Below are 14,021 nucleotides of genomic sequence, written 5' to 3' on the forward strand. Positions count from 1 at the left end.
GCAATTTTAAAGCATTTCCAGTTGAGTCTCGACATTGATTTTTTTTTTTCAGAACAATAGAGGTACTAATCTTAACAAAACAGGCGAAAACAAAAAATCGATAATTTTTTAGAAAACTCGTGTTTTTCGACCCGCATCTCCCCTTAAAGCTAGGAAAACTGGATCGCAGAAGCACATGGACTGCCAGGCGAATAAATTTTTCATTCTAAGAAGGCGTAGTGTACCTTAATTGTCAACCTACGGGCTTATAAGCTTTTATTTTGCACTCGGCGTTCGATTCGAGTGAAAAAGGTGATTTTTGTCTCGGACGGTATCGGAAAGTCATCGTACAATGCGGGGTCAGCTTGAAATTGCATCGTATAACGGTAAAAAAAAAAATTAACAGGTTTGGAGCACTTTTTGCATGTGCTTGCTTATTCACTGTTTGCCCACAATGCCCACCCCATTATTTTGTTTTTATTTTCATTAAATCAGTTGCTAGATGCGTGTTGTACGTGATGTTCTTGTCTTTGATCTTTTTGTAAAGTTTGCAGCGCTGTTTATTCCACCAAGCTGCTATTTATTAGTCTGTTTAGCCACAGACATGGGGCACTACAATCAGCAGACCACCACAATTTTGGCCCATAGTGTGTCTGGATTTTGATACATGGAGCCTATGGAGTTTTGCAACTGGTGTGATTGAAGAACTCTGAGTACAAATATGGCCATTTTTCATTGGCGACTGTCAGAAATCACAAGCTTCGAAGCAGATCACAACATAAGCCCCTTAACAGTGGTTGTCAGTCTATGGGTGTAAAACATTGTTGATGAAGTGTTTCTTAAAGCACTTAAATGTGCCCACATTTCATTGAATGCTAATGCAGCAACACTCTGTCAGCATCGTTAATATCTGCGAAGCATCTCTAAGTGCTGGTTTGCATGAAAGAAATTCTTGAAGCAGTACTCTTGCAAAATTTTAAAGGCGAGAACGTATTAGTCTTGGGAGGACACACACATCATCTGTAGAATACCATTGGGTAATATTAGGGATGGGCGAATAGTGAATTTGAGGTTCGAAGCGAATCCGAAGTGAATAGTGAATTGGTTGAATAATTCCGAATCGAATAGTTCGAATAGTATTTACCGCATATTATTAAGAAAAATGAGCATTTTTGTCATGACCCTTGCACAATATATTTAAAGATTGGAACTAGGTATGAGTCACTTTTTTGGTTTGAAATGAAGTGGAAGCAAGCTTGAATATTATCAAGATTTGAATAGCAGTAGGGTGCAAGTGGTGCAATACATTGCAATTTAAAAATTACTGTACTTTAGCGCATATAAGCCCATATAACACGCTTTTAAAATTAAACAAAATGTACATTTAACCTTGAAGTGTGGCTTCGCGGCAGTGCAAATTTCCCCTGGCTGGTTTGTTTCATGGCACAGCAATTAGACGCTGCAGTGAAACCACCTTTACAGGGGGTTATGTGCGGCCAAATGTATACATATATTCGTTCATTTCGAATACTTCGAAATTTCGAATAATCTAAATTCGTGTCGAAGCGAATTCGAGTACAGTAATATTCGTTGGAATATTCAAAACGCCTGAATATTCGCCCATTCTTAGCTAATATAACCTTTAACGTATTTAATTCTTAATGTGCGTGCTGTGCAACTGCACCTGAAATGAAGCCCCTCAGGACGTCATCTGCTTGGTTTAAACGTAAATAACCAATCACCTCCTACATCATGAGTTTGTTGCTTGTGCTCTCTGCCAGAGTTTTCAACGTGGCACTCGTGTGCATGTGTAGCCACACAAGGCATGCGTCAATGCTTTATGTGGTCACGTGGTCATCTGTGTTTACAAACCATCCTGGTCCTGCCTCTCTAGCTGTTCTCGGAAACTGCAGCTGCGACTGGGAGCTTTACGAATGTCTCGAAATAATTAGCCATTGCGTGCTTGAGCAAAGTAGGTTTCCAGCCGGGATAAATGGCTCGTTAGTAGGGCTCCGTGTATTCGGATAAATCCGAAAAAATCGGATAAACTCTTGCCGGGGAAATTTTAGACAAGTCAAATTTATCCGATAAACTCCTGTTTTAATGGCCAGTATGACCCTGTCCCGTTCTTTATCGAAAGGGCATGTTTAAGCGGTCATTGATACATGAGCCAGTTTGGCCGATATAAAGCTTACCTCAAGTCGGGCCGCACGCCTCGCACATTTAACAAAAGGCTCATCGCGTACAGAGCAAGAGACGTCAACGTATGTAGGGCGCCCGGGAGCACGAGACGACATCGAATACATGGACCTCGCAAAATATGCTTGCGTCTCTTACAACAAGATTTAAGGTTGTAATGGACACAAACATGGGTGTTTTGTATTCAAGTATTTGTGCTTGTGTGTATGTGTGTGTGCGTTTAAACCTTCCAGACGCCTACGATACGCTCTGTGTGTCCTGATGCCTTCGTGTTCAAATATAATCTCAGCTAAGATATTGGAGTATTGAGAATTTCGGAAAATTAGGGATTACGAGAAATAAACTTGGTAGACGCCGAATTTTCGCCAAAAATATAAACTCCGAAAAACACTCTGAATTTAAAAAAAAATAAGCTTCGAAAACACAGAGCCCTAGTCATTAGCTACTTGTTGCAACAGAAAAAACGAGATGCAGAAGTTCAGTACTTTTTTATGGAAACCGTCGGAGCTGTGAAAAACATGCCAAATGTCTTAACGCACATGCTTGCACAAAGGACATTTTTAAACTTGTTCTATTCCCCCTTATAAGGCATGGACATGTGGTGTGGTGGTTAAAGCATATAGTTTCTCTAGAGCAGTGGTTCTCAGCCAGGGATGTTTTGGGGACCCCTTGTGAACCGGTGGAAGTCATGAGGGACCCCTTGCAGTGATGGTTAACTAAAGTGCCACGCGAATTCGATCTCAATAGCTTATCAATAAGTTGCGCGGTCTGCTACCACATTCAACCTTTTTCTAGCTATGTTTGCTCTTGAAACATGCAAGCCTAGAAAAGGTATTTTCGTGTGCATATGTCGTAGAAAACTGCAACAAAAGCTTTACTGCGCTATCTCATGAAGAATGGGGAAACATAAGTCAGCACCGCCGCAATGCAAATATGTTATGCGGTGAAGAATACCAAAAGTCCAAAGGGGCCGCTGTCACGGGACATAGTCTAACCACAAAAAAAACAACTTTTTTGTGTTTTTTTTTTTCGTGGATTGGTTTCGCGGACCCCCATTTGAGAACCACTGCTCTAGAGAAATGGTGGCCTCAAGCTGAAATCCTGCTATCGAAGCTTATTGAACATTTTTAATCATCTTTAACATATGTGTTGCGCTCACATCACTCGTGCATGTGTGTGTGTTGTCAGTTGCAGATAAATGCCCAGTTAGTCGGTCAGTTGGTCGGTCCAAATGTCTGGGATGTAGGTAAAGAAATGCCGTATGCATTTCAAACTATACATTCCCGACTATTTCTGCTCCCAGGAGAGCCACCTACGCCAGATCCGTGACTGCATTGCCTCTGGCACCTCGGTACAGAGGGAGATCCAGAAGTTCGAGAAGGGCACCGGCACCCCGGCCACCGGACTGTCTCAGCAGGCCTCGGAATCCATGCCACCACCGTCGGCACTGAGCGGAAACAATCGCGACCGACCAGAGTTCGTGACTCCCTGCTCGACGCCGACGACGGCACGCAAGACCCGCCGAAGGTCCAACTTGTTCACGGTACGTGCAAGGTTGAGCTTGGCTGCTTGCCATTTAGTTGACCAACGACACGGCTTTTGATCCTGAAGATGTTTTATGTTGGGTTCCTCCAAAAGTTTACTGAGAGTGGTTTTCACCTGGCAATGAGGAAAATGATGCCTAATAATTCTTGGGGTTTTACCTCCTAAAACCACAATATGATTATGAGGGACGCCGTAGGGGAGGGCTCCGGAAATTTTGACCCTCTGGTGTTCTTTAACGTGCAACCAAATGTAAGCACGGGGGCCTCTACCATTTTGCCTCCATTTAAATGCAGCCACAGCAGCCGGGATTCGATCCGACGACCTTCGGGTCAGCAGTCGAGCACCATAACCACTTGACCACCGTTGCAGGTTGGGAGATGAGATTTCAGTAAAGGACCATGCTAGTTTTCTATGCAAAATAGCTCTTCACTTCTGGCTATAGCCTAGCTAAGGAAAGCCTCTTGCACAAGCATGTTCAGAGAATGATCGTTAACGTCGTGGACACAACACTGCTTTGTTAAAACCTGTGGTCCTCTTATTATTTAATTAGAATTTCTTAATTGTCCTCCTGCTGGTAATGCACTGGTGCTTAACCCCTTCTCTACTGTGAAAAAAGAAGAAAATTGTACTAAATTTAACGAAAACTTTTTTTTTCCCACTTAATTTGCACAGCTTTTTTTTTTCTGAATAAAGCGGTACCACTATTTCAATTCGAATGGGGTTCCTTTATTTCACTAATTGTGTCAAAAAGATAGCTCAAGGATGGCTTCACTGCACGGCAGTACTATGAAAAATGGCAATACAATGAAAGCCAAGACAGAAATGACGCAACATGGACAAGAGTGGCCATCTAGCATCAAGAAACACAACTACGACGAATATGGTTGTGATTGGTTCCACGTCGGACCAGTGTTTGTTAATGACGAATATATTTGTCATCGGTCATTTTGGTGCAAAATTCCATGATCACTGTACTCGTCAATGGGAGGGAAAGGGTTAAAGTAAAGCTCGTACTTCCTTGTTTGTTTGTTTTTTTTCTTGCAAAAGAAGTAACTGTTGGATGTAATTAGGACTAGGTTGTATTAAGTGACGTTTGTAGGAAGTGTTTGGGTTTCACAGTTACCCAGTATTCCACTGTATGACTTTCTTTCTTTTTTAAATCTTGTATGCAACACTCAAGTGTGTATTCTTCCTGCTGTGATTTTGCAAGAGCTGAGCAGTAATGTTGAAATAAGCAAACTTAAACTGCCGTCATCACTGCATTGATGGTTCTCTTGTGTGTGTGCAGCCCTTGAAGAAAACCGACGACGAGAAGAGGCTTCGCAACGGGGAGATGGGAAGTGGCCGAGTGATTCCTGTGCGGCAGGTACGTACATGCAACTGCTCGGATGAGGCCTTTATGTGCACTAGTTATTACACAACCTTTGAAGAGCAACAACAGCAGGGCAACTGCAAGAGAACTCTTCTGTGTGCAGTTGAAGCTAACTCCCGCCTTTCCATGATCAATAATACTGGCGCTGGTTTCGTGGTGTCCTACCTAAGTGTCTTTTGTTACTCACAGTGGCTTCTATTGTGAGCATTGACATTTGGTTATTGGTTTTGTGGTTAGAGGCGAATATTCGAACAAATTGAAATATTCGAGCAAGTAACATATTACTAGGCGTGGGCGAATATTAGAGTGCTTCAACTCTGATTCACGAGAGAAAGACAGCTGGGTGACAAGGCAATTTGCAGCTCTTGAATTCAGTCTCATAATCGGGTGCTGATTATTGATTTCACAGTAGACAGTAGAGATAACTGATGGTTTAGTGCTGCTGCATACTAGAAAATTCCAGCAGATTCGACGCATTGCAGAAATTGATTTCATGCAAAACAGTGAACGAGTAGCTGCCTATATACCTCTTTTTTTTCTTTGCCTTCATTTTAGGGTTACATGGTGGTTCGGCATCTTTGTTTAAATTGTAGGGATGTGCGAATATTGGACATTTCAATTACGAATTGAATATTTTCCTTATTCGAAGCATATTTGATTAGAAAAATGCGTACAGTAAAAGCTCGTTAATTCGGATTTCACGGGACCGGAAAAAATGTCCGAATTAACCGAATGCCGAATTAACGAATAAACAGGAAAAACAACATTAAAATCAAGTTGCAGAGGCATACCTTTATTTGCTGAAGTATTTTGTAATGGTCGTCTGCGTTTTCGCGCAGATTCCGGCTGACATTACAATTTTTCTTAACTCTTCCAAACGGCCAACAGCACGCAAACTGTTGCAAGTGCTCAGGCAAACGTCCTCTAATATCAAAAGCGCCTCCGAGACTCCCCGTGAGGTGCGACGATGAGGTCACGACATCATTAATAATTTCTTGATCGGGCAGGAGACCAGTCGTGGCGACAAAATCATCAATCGCGATGTAGTCCTGAAGGGTCATATTGTGGGAAGGACAGCATCGAAGGTCGGACAGTCATCGTCGGTGGACTCGGCTGATAACTCGTCGATGCCATCGTCAGCTACTGCCGCATGCTCGGGCCTCACATGTAAACACGGTCACAACGGGGAAAAATAAGAGAACTCCGCAAGAAGAGACGGTGCCGACACAACACAAGGGAAAATGGCGTCAGAGGTGCATTGGAGCGAAGAAAGAAGACGCCGACGTTCGGTGACGCTGCGATCGCCCCCACTAGTTGATGACGATGGCGATGTCACTCAAGTTTCGGTTTCGCTCCAGTGGTGCCAGCGATGCTTTACCACACTTTTGTGTAGCGACAGCCGTCAGCATTTGTCCGAATTAAGCGGTGCGGAGCCCAATTCTGACGAATTAACGAAGGTTTGCTCCCGTAGATTAACATGCACTTTGGCCGGGACCAATACAGCCGTCCGAATTATCCGAATTTCCGAATTAACGGGTGTCGAATTAACGAGCTTTTACTGTATTGAAATTTTTTCGAATATGTGGTTAAAGAGGCAAATATTCGAACAAATTGAAATATTCCAGCAAGTAACATATTACTAGGCGTGGGCGAATATTAGAGTGCTTCAAATATTCGAACGAATATTACAGTGTCAGAATTCGTTTCGACACGAATCTGATTTCCGAAATTTCAAAGTGTTCGAAACGGACGAATAAATGTATTTTACCGCTAGTTACCCACCTGAAAAGGTGTCTTCACTGCAGCATGGCGCCGCAATGCCATGAAACTGCTCATTGAAAGGAAGTCCGCACTACTGCGAAGCACACTTAGTTTAAATGTACGTATTACCCAGATTATTATTTTTTTTTAAGTTTAAAAGCGTGTTATATGGGCTTATGTGTGCTAAATATAGCGAATTGTAAAATGTAACGTATTTTACCACTTCTAAATTGCTCCCTACCAGTATTCAAATCCTGCTGCTATTCAATGTTGCTTCAGCTTTGCCTCGAACCCAAAAAGTGACATTCGTACAAACCTAGTTCTAATTCTTAAAATTATAGGAAAAATTAGTTGGGCCATGACAAAAACGCTCATTTTTCTTTGTGTTATACATACTATTTGAGCTAGTCCATTTCAAACTATACAGCCAAATCAGTATTCAGTTCAAATTTGCTTCAAACCTCAAGTTTATCATTTGCATCCATATGTAATGTGAATACTACTCATTTTCATTTTTAAAGTAAAGCATCACGAATACATACCTGTTACGTTACATTGAACTTCGCGGTTACTGCATACTATCGTTCAGTGCATATTTATTCTGCCAATTGGTGATGTTTTACTATGGTCACTGAGAAATACGCATGGTGTGCACGTGACCTTCATGCTTCATTTCAGTCTTATGTCCCGCACGCTCAGGCGACAGGAATGGTTTCTTTTTCGCTAAGCTTTTTGCCACAGCTCTCTATACAGCATATGTTGTACTTTCACATTCTATAATCAGATACAATGAAATAACCACCAAGAATGTTGCCTAAATATTTTCTAGACAATTGGAAAAGAAGTCAATGTGCAAGCGTCACATTGCATAAGGGAGAGGGTGTTTTTCACTTTCAGACGTTTTGTTACAGCACATAAAGAATGCTCACCTCTTGAACACGTCAACTAGTTAACCTTCCTACTTCATGAATTGCACTTAGTGCATTACTAAAAGTACCTTAAAAAAGTGTGCAGCCTAATGACATGCAGTTTGAGTTATTTTTAGAGCTGTGCGAATAGCAAAATTTTGGGTGCAAAGCGAATTCGAATAATAAAGGTTGAGTGCGAATCGAATCGAATAATTTCGAATAATTTTCGAATATTTCTCAAACATTTTTCGAATAATTCGAAGTGAAATTACAGAAAAAGTTGCAGAGAATCGCTAAGTATGTTCTTGTGAGATAGCAGCATGAAAGTGTTTCTTTTCGCTAGATTGATGAAGCGCTGGTGGGGTCATATTTCATAGTTGTCTTTCTTATCAAGAATGAGGCAATGTAGAGGCCGAATTGTATTTATGTACATGATTTGGTGCAACAAAGTGTTGCCGACAACACTTTACACGTGATAGGCAGAGATGCCATTTCCTCAGCCTCTCCTTCTCTTTCAACTTCTGTGGAAGCCCAACTGATGTGGTGGACAAGGGTGTGCTCCCTTCAAGTCCGGAGTTCCAAATCTGCCTCGTAGACGTAGATGTATAAGAACATCTGAAATTTTGGATGCTAAAAAGCTTCGGCGTCCAATTTTTCGGACTTTCTGCCCAAATTTCAGGTCCAAAACAGCATTAATTGAGCCCCCAACTCAGCCACATCTTTCATCTCCATATTGGAACCAGCGTTTTCTTGAGTTAATACATTTGCGACCGTAGCGGACCTTGAAAGGCAGCTTTGCCGCAATACGGGGGTGTGAGGAGGTGAAGCATATTGAAAATCTAGGGACCACTTCCAAACGGACGTTGACTGTCTCTTGGCTAAGTTCGACCGTAACGGACCTTGAAAGGCAGCTTTGCCGCAGTACGGGGGTGTGAGGAGGTGAAGCATATTAAAAATCTAGGGACCACTTCCAAACGGACGTTGACTGTCTCTTGGCTAAGTTCGACCGTAACGGACCTTGAAAGGCAGCTTTGCCGCAATACGGGGGTGTGAGGAGGTGAAGCATATTGAAAATCTAGGGACCACTTTCAATCAGACGTTGACTGTCTCTTGGCTAAGTTCGACCGTAACGGACCTTGAAAGGCAGCTTTGCCGCAATACAGGGGTGTGATGAGGTGAAGCATATTGAAAATCTAGGGACCACTTCCAAACGGACGTTGACTGTCTCTTGGCTAAGTTCGACCGTAACGGACCTTGAAAGGCAGCTTTGCCGCAATACGGGGGTGTGAGAAGGTGAAGCATATTGAAAATCTAGGGACCACTTCCAACCGGACTTTCTCTCTTGGCTAAGTTCGACTGTAACGGAGCTTGAAAGGCAGCTTTGCCGCAATACGAGAATGTAATGAGGTGAAGCATATTGAGAATCTGAAGGGGTCACTTTCAACCGGACGTTGACTGCATTTGTCTTTGGGAAGTTCGAAATGTCGAATAGTAAAATTTCAGTGCGAATCAAATCGAATAGCAAACACTATTCGAAAAATATTCGAAATTTCGAATATTCGCACACCCCTAGTTATTTTAAAACAGCAATGAAAAGCTATTGTTACTTCTCGTTTAGCAACTTCTGAACGATGCACTTGTGGCCGAGGATGGGAAAGGGTTAGGTGGACAGACGAAGTTAAGCAACTTTACTTCTAAGTAAAGTAATGTGTGCCCACTGCCGTGGTGTGTGTGTGTGTACAGATGGTACTTTTCTTGCCCACCCAGGGGTACCTGTACAAGAAGAGTGTCAAGGCTCTCAACAAGGAGTGGAAGAAGAAATACGTCACCCTGACAAGCGATGGGAGGCTCACCTACCACCCTAGTCTTCATGTGAGATGGCTTCCCTCAGTGCAGCTTAACCCTTCTACTTAACCCTGTCAGATGCCACCTGTGAAGAACTGTCTGTCAATGCGTCAAATCGATACAATGTTATTTCAAGGCACTCGATATTATATTGCAACAAAAAGAATGTCGTAATACGTTCATTTCTGCATGCTATAGTAGTCATTCCTGATTACTTTGTACAGTTATACCTCGTTAACTCGAACTCGCATATCTCGAAAAATCGGCTAAGTCGAAGTTTTCCACGGTACCGAACAATTTCCCATTGGTGCAATCTATTTATTGCCCTTTATCTCGAAGTATTTCCGTGCCCACTTTCGGTTATCTCGAAAGCTCGACTGAGAATGGAACCAAAACTTCGCCGCCGAACCGTTTCACAAAATACTAGCGGCAAAATGTCATACGTTTCACAAGGTTCGCGCGAGGCTGCCGCGTTTACGACGAAGTGGACACTGTTCCCGAAAGTAAAGTCGGAACCTAGCGGAATACCAACTTTGTCGAGCAACACTGTGTCACATCATGTGACGCTATAGACGTGCACATAAACAGGCCCTGCAAAATAGCTCGGGTCGTACACGTTTTGTTTACAGTCAGAGATGCGATTTCAGCGTTTTATTTACGCAAGGCACGTCGCGCCATGCGTCGCACGGATTTTTTCGTCGGCCGTGCGATATGGTGAGGATAACGCCACCAAAGCAAAGCAAGTCACTGATGCTGCAAAGAAAGGTAGCCCTAATCAAATAAACGGATTCGAGGCTCGAAGTTTCCGGACGTCAAAACGGCACTGAATGTGGCATCGTGCGAGAGGAGCCCCTTCCAGTCACATCGACAGATAAGGCCGATTCTCTGGACTTAGCGGTGAGCTAAACTGACCTAGCCTGCAACATCGGCTGGTTTGACCATTTTCTTAAGCCAAACAACGTGGCGTCACGCACAGTGATCGCGGCAGCGTCGACGCAGCTACTCGAGGGGTGACGACATCCGCCGAAACAAGAAACATGCTTCGCTTGATGCGAAATAAATATGAGTGCAGCGGCGCGGACGATCGGCACATGCGATGTGTTAAGCAACTCGAGAAAGCTTTGCTAGGTGCAAGTGTTGCTGAGAGGCAGACCAGCCTTAGTCGGTCTCTCTGCACTAAATAAAAAGGCAGTGCCGAAAAACACAGCTGGTTAATAGCGTTGGTATGTCATTATTTTTCTTCAAAACCTTTACAAAGAGCCAGTTTGGCGCTCCTGTTAAGAAACTGGTCAGTAGGGATAACGTTTCTAGATAGAACTGAACTTCTCAATGGAATTTGCCCAACTTTGCTTATCTCGAAAATCTGCTTATCTCGAAATTTTTTCTGGTTTTTACTACTTCGAGTTAACGAGGTATTACTGTAATTAAATATCTATTTATTCTCAAGCCATTCATGCTCTGTTTTTTGCATAAATAGAACGAAATATCAGGCTAGAAATATTGTGAAAATTTGTTTTCGGTTAAGTCCATGTTGAGCAAAGGGAAATCGTACTTTTGACGTGAGTCGCGGGAAGTGGCACGTCGAACGATTCGTACAATATGGTAGTGCCTTCAGTGAAGCGATCATACGCAACAGCACACTGCAAAATGAAGTTAAGTGAAGACAAATTTATTATGCAGGAGGTTCAATTCATCCAAAGCTCAATGTATCGTGCTCTTTCTTGGCCCCTAGTTGATACAAATAGCAAAAACAAGTGGTGTACACAATTGTGTACAGAGGGTCTCAAAGGGTTAATTGCATGTGGTCAATGCTGCTTCTAACGTGCCACTTCCACTGAAATGGAACAGTTGTTGTGCAATATCCGTTACAGCTGTGGTGAACACTCTTTTTGTGTAGTCGTGACAGATGACACCTCCGTTTCATGCCGCTGATATTCGCATTATCTGGGTGGAGTTCCCGCTGATGACACTCACTTCAATAATATGGCATGTTTACTAGTGAAAAAAGACGTGGACGAGAAGAAGGAATACAGGACAATGTTGTCCTCCAAGTCTTTTTTCGCTAGCAAACATATTATTCAAAATACCAACTAGCCCAACTTTCCGCCTTAAAAGACACTCACTTCATATTTAAGATGGCTAAAACTGACGATCCAATAGCGCCTGCAAGTCTTGCGGTAAACCAAGTTCACTTTGTGCAAAACTTGAGCATGAAAGGGGTCATGAAGCACCCCTTGGGCTGATTGAAAAAACACATCCTGCAGAAAGCTGACACGGCTATGAACTGCTCTGCCAAATATTACAGTCGTGCGCGCCGCGTAATGGCCACAAGCGGAGCGCGAAGTTGCCGTTTCCCCAGGCACCCTCTTTTCAAACAGAGGCCGGTTCTCACTCTCGTCGGTGGGCGGGGCGTCTGTCCGCTGTACGTCGCAAGAGACATAGCATGCTTATTGGCCGATAGCCGACGTAAATCGAGAGCGGCGTTCGGATCAGATGCGCTTCTTGCCGCGGGGTGCCGCCACTTGCCGGCGCCGCACTCCTCAGTACACGGTAGCCGCACTCGCGCAAGCAAATCACAGCGGGAGAGCGATCGCGTTTCATGACGCGCGCTGGCGTAACTTCTTTCCCCCATGCCATCCCTCCCTGTCTAGCTTCCAGTGCGCTCGTCGGCACGAGAAAAGAGAGAAAGCGCTGGGAGCGTGCGCCAAACCCCCGTAACTCCGCTGATTCTTGACGGATTCGAGAAATTTTTGCGGCAATCGATTCGGGAGGCAGTGCACTCCGATACTGAGGCCATTAGATCATTACTTGGAAAAGTGGTTCATGACCCCTTGAAGAGGTTCAGTGGCATTGTAGGAAAAGTAATATGTACATAGAGCTCATATTTCTGCAATGCTCAGTTGATACTGCAAGCATGTTGTTGCATTATGCCATTGTTTGGTCGGTGGTCTATAACATGCCACTGAATACAGTCACCAACAGATTTTCGAGACCTGGTGGGGACCAAAAGATAGGCCGAAAAATCAAACGGCTGGAAAAAAGTTAAGAACATAAAATATGTTGGGCTTAGACTGGCGTAACAAAATTCGTTAATAATGCCCTGCCTCATGCTACACTTGGAGTCGAGCAGATTCGTTTGTCAGAACTCATTGCAGGGCTGTTGGTACATTGCTTTGAATAAATTAGGCACAAAATCACTAGCCTTCTGTGTCTTCGTTCTTCTAGTGGTGGTTCGGCGTATAGTTTATTCAAAGATTTGGTTGTATTTGGGCTAGAGTGACGTATACACTCATTCAGCGTGTCACTGCGTAGGCAATCTTTGCCGCCGATGATTCCGGGTGGCACAGGAGCTGGTGCCATGGCACCGAGCACACAAAATTTGAAGCTGCACACGCAAGGACGCACACAGTCTCCGTTGGTTGGTTGACTTGCGGGGTTTAACGTACCAAGGCGACTCAGGCTAGGAGACATGTCGTAATGGAGGTCTTTGGATAATTATGACCACTTGGGGTTCTTAACATATACTGAAATCGCACAGTACATGAGCTTCTAGCAATGCGGCTGCCCCGGCTGGGATCGAACTCTCATCTTTTGGGTCAGCAGCTGGGCACTGTAACTGGGCCACGGTGGTGGCCTAACGTGCATGTCTCAAAAATACACTTCACACACTACCACATGTGGAATGGCGAGAGAAATAACAAAAAATAAAATTATACCCGCACCAATTTATGGTGACGATATGCCCGACTGAAAAAGCGGCGTTCCCTGGAGTGTTTTGTCAGCCAAGGAGAAGTGGGCATGTCCTTTGAGACTGAAGGATGGTGTACCTCCCACTCTCGGGGACACACCATTCAGGCATACACGGCTGGCCACTGAAAGCCAAGCCAACATGGCAGCTTTTTAAAATCAAGCAATGTCCAACATGGCAGCTTTTAAAATCAAGCATTGTGGCTCGGAATGAGCAATATAGACCAGAAAATTTATCTGTAGGATGTAAATTCTTAAAAAAAAATCACTCGTGAAAATGCATTAATTGTATGGGAGCCTTGACAGTGCATTTATGAATTTTAAAATATCCATCAAGCCCGGATATCTAGAGTCCAAAAAATCTGTTGGCGACTGTAGCAGAAAAGAATTGTCCAGGGGCAAGTACATATACTGCCTTGACGGGCTCCCTAGAGGGCTAGCTTGCTCACCAGGAGATTTCTGGTTTGTCCCATCTTCTTCAGGATTACATGGATGATGTTCATGGGAAGGAGATTCCTCTGATGCACACCACAGTGAAGATTCCAGGCCAGAAGCCAAGGGGTTCGAGAGTGGCTGGGTCCACACCTCAGGTCAACGACCTAGCATCAGACGTGGGCACCCTCTCCCTGGCTGGAGGTATGCGCTTGTTGCCGTCTCTTAGGACA

General features: G+C 43.8%; 1 protein-coding gene across 5 annotated transcripts in view; it reads left to right on the plus strand.

Moving 5' to 3' along the window:
* LOC119394483 (centaurin-gamma-1A) overlaps positions 1–14,021 on the plus strand; it is a 294,264-nt gene that overhangs the window by 252,903 nt on the left and 27,340 nt on the right. For 4 of the 5 annotated variants that reach the window (XM_037661788.2, XM_037661786.2, XM_037661785.2 and 1 more), the window contains exons 8-11: positions 3,482–3,721; positions 5,012–5,089; positions 9,532–9,636; positions 13,839–13,992. In XM_037661788.2, coding sequence (XP_037517716.1) covers positions 3,482–3,721; positions 5,012–5,089; positions 9,532–9,636; positions 13,839–13,992 — 577 coding nt within the window. The remainder of the gene's footprint in view (positions 1–3,481; positions 3,722–5,011; positions 5,090–9,531; positions 9,637–13,838; positions 13,993–14,021) is intronic. The other variant, XM_037661787.2, reaches the window with a different exon arrangement.

This window comes from Rhipicephalus sanguineus, chromosome 5 (genome assembly GCF_013339695.2).
Source record: "Rhipicephalus sanguineus isolate Rsan-2018 chromosome 5, BIME_Rsan_1.4, whole genome shotgun sequence".
Lineage (NCBI taxonomy): Eukaryota > Metazoa > Arthropoda > Arachnida > Ixodida > Ixodidae > Rhipicephalus > Rhipicephalus sanguineus.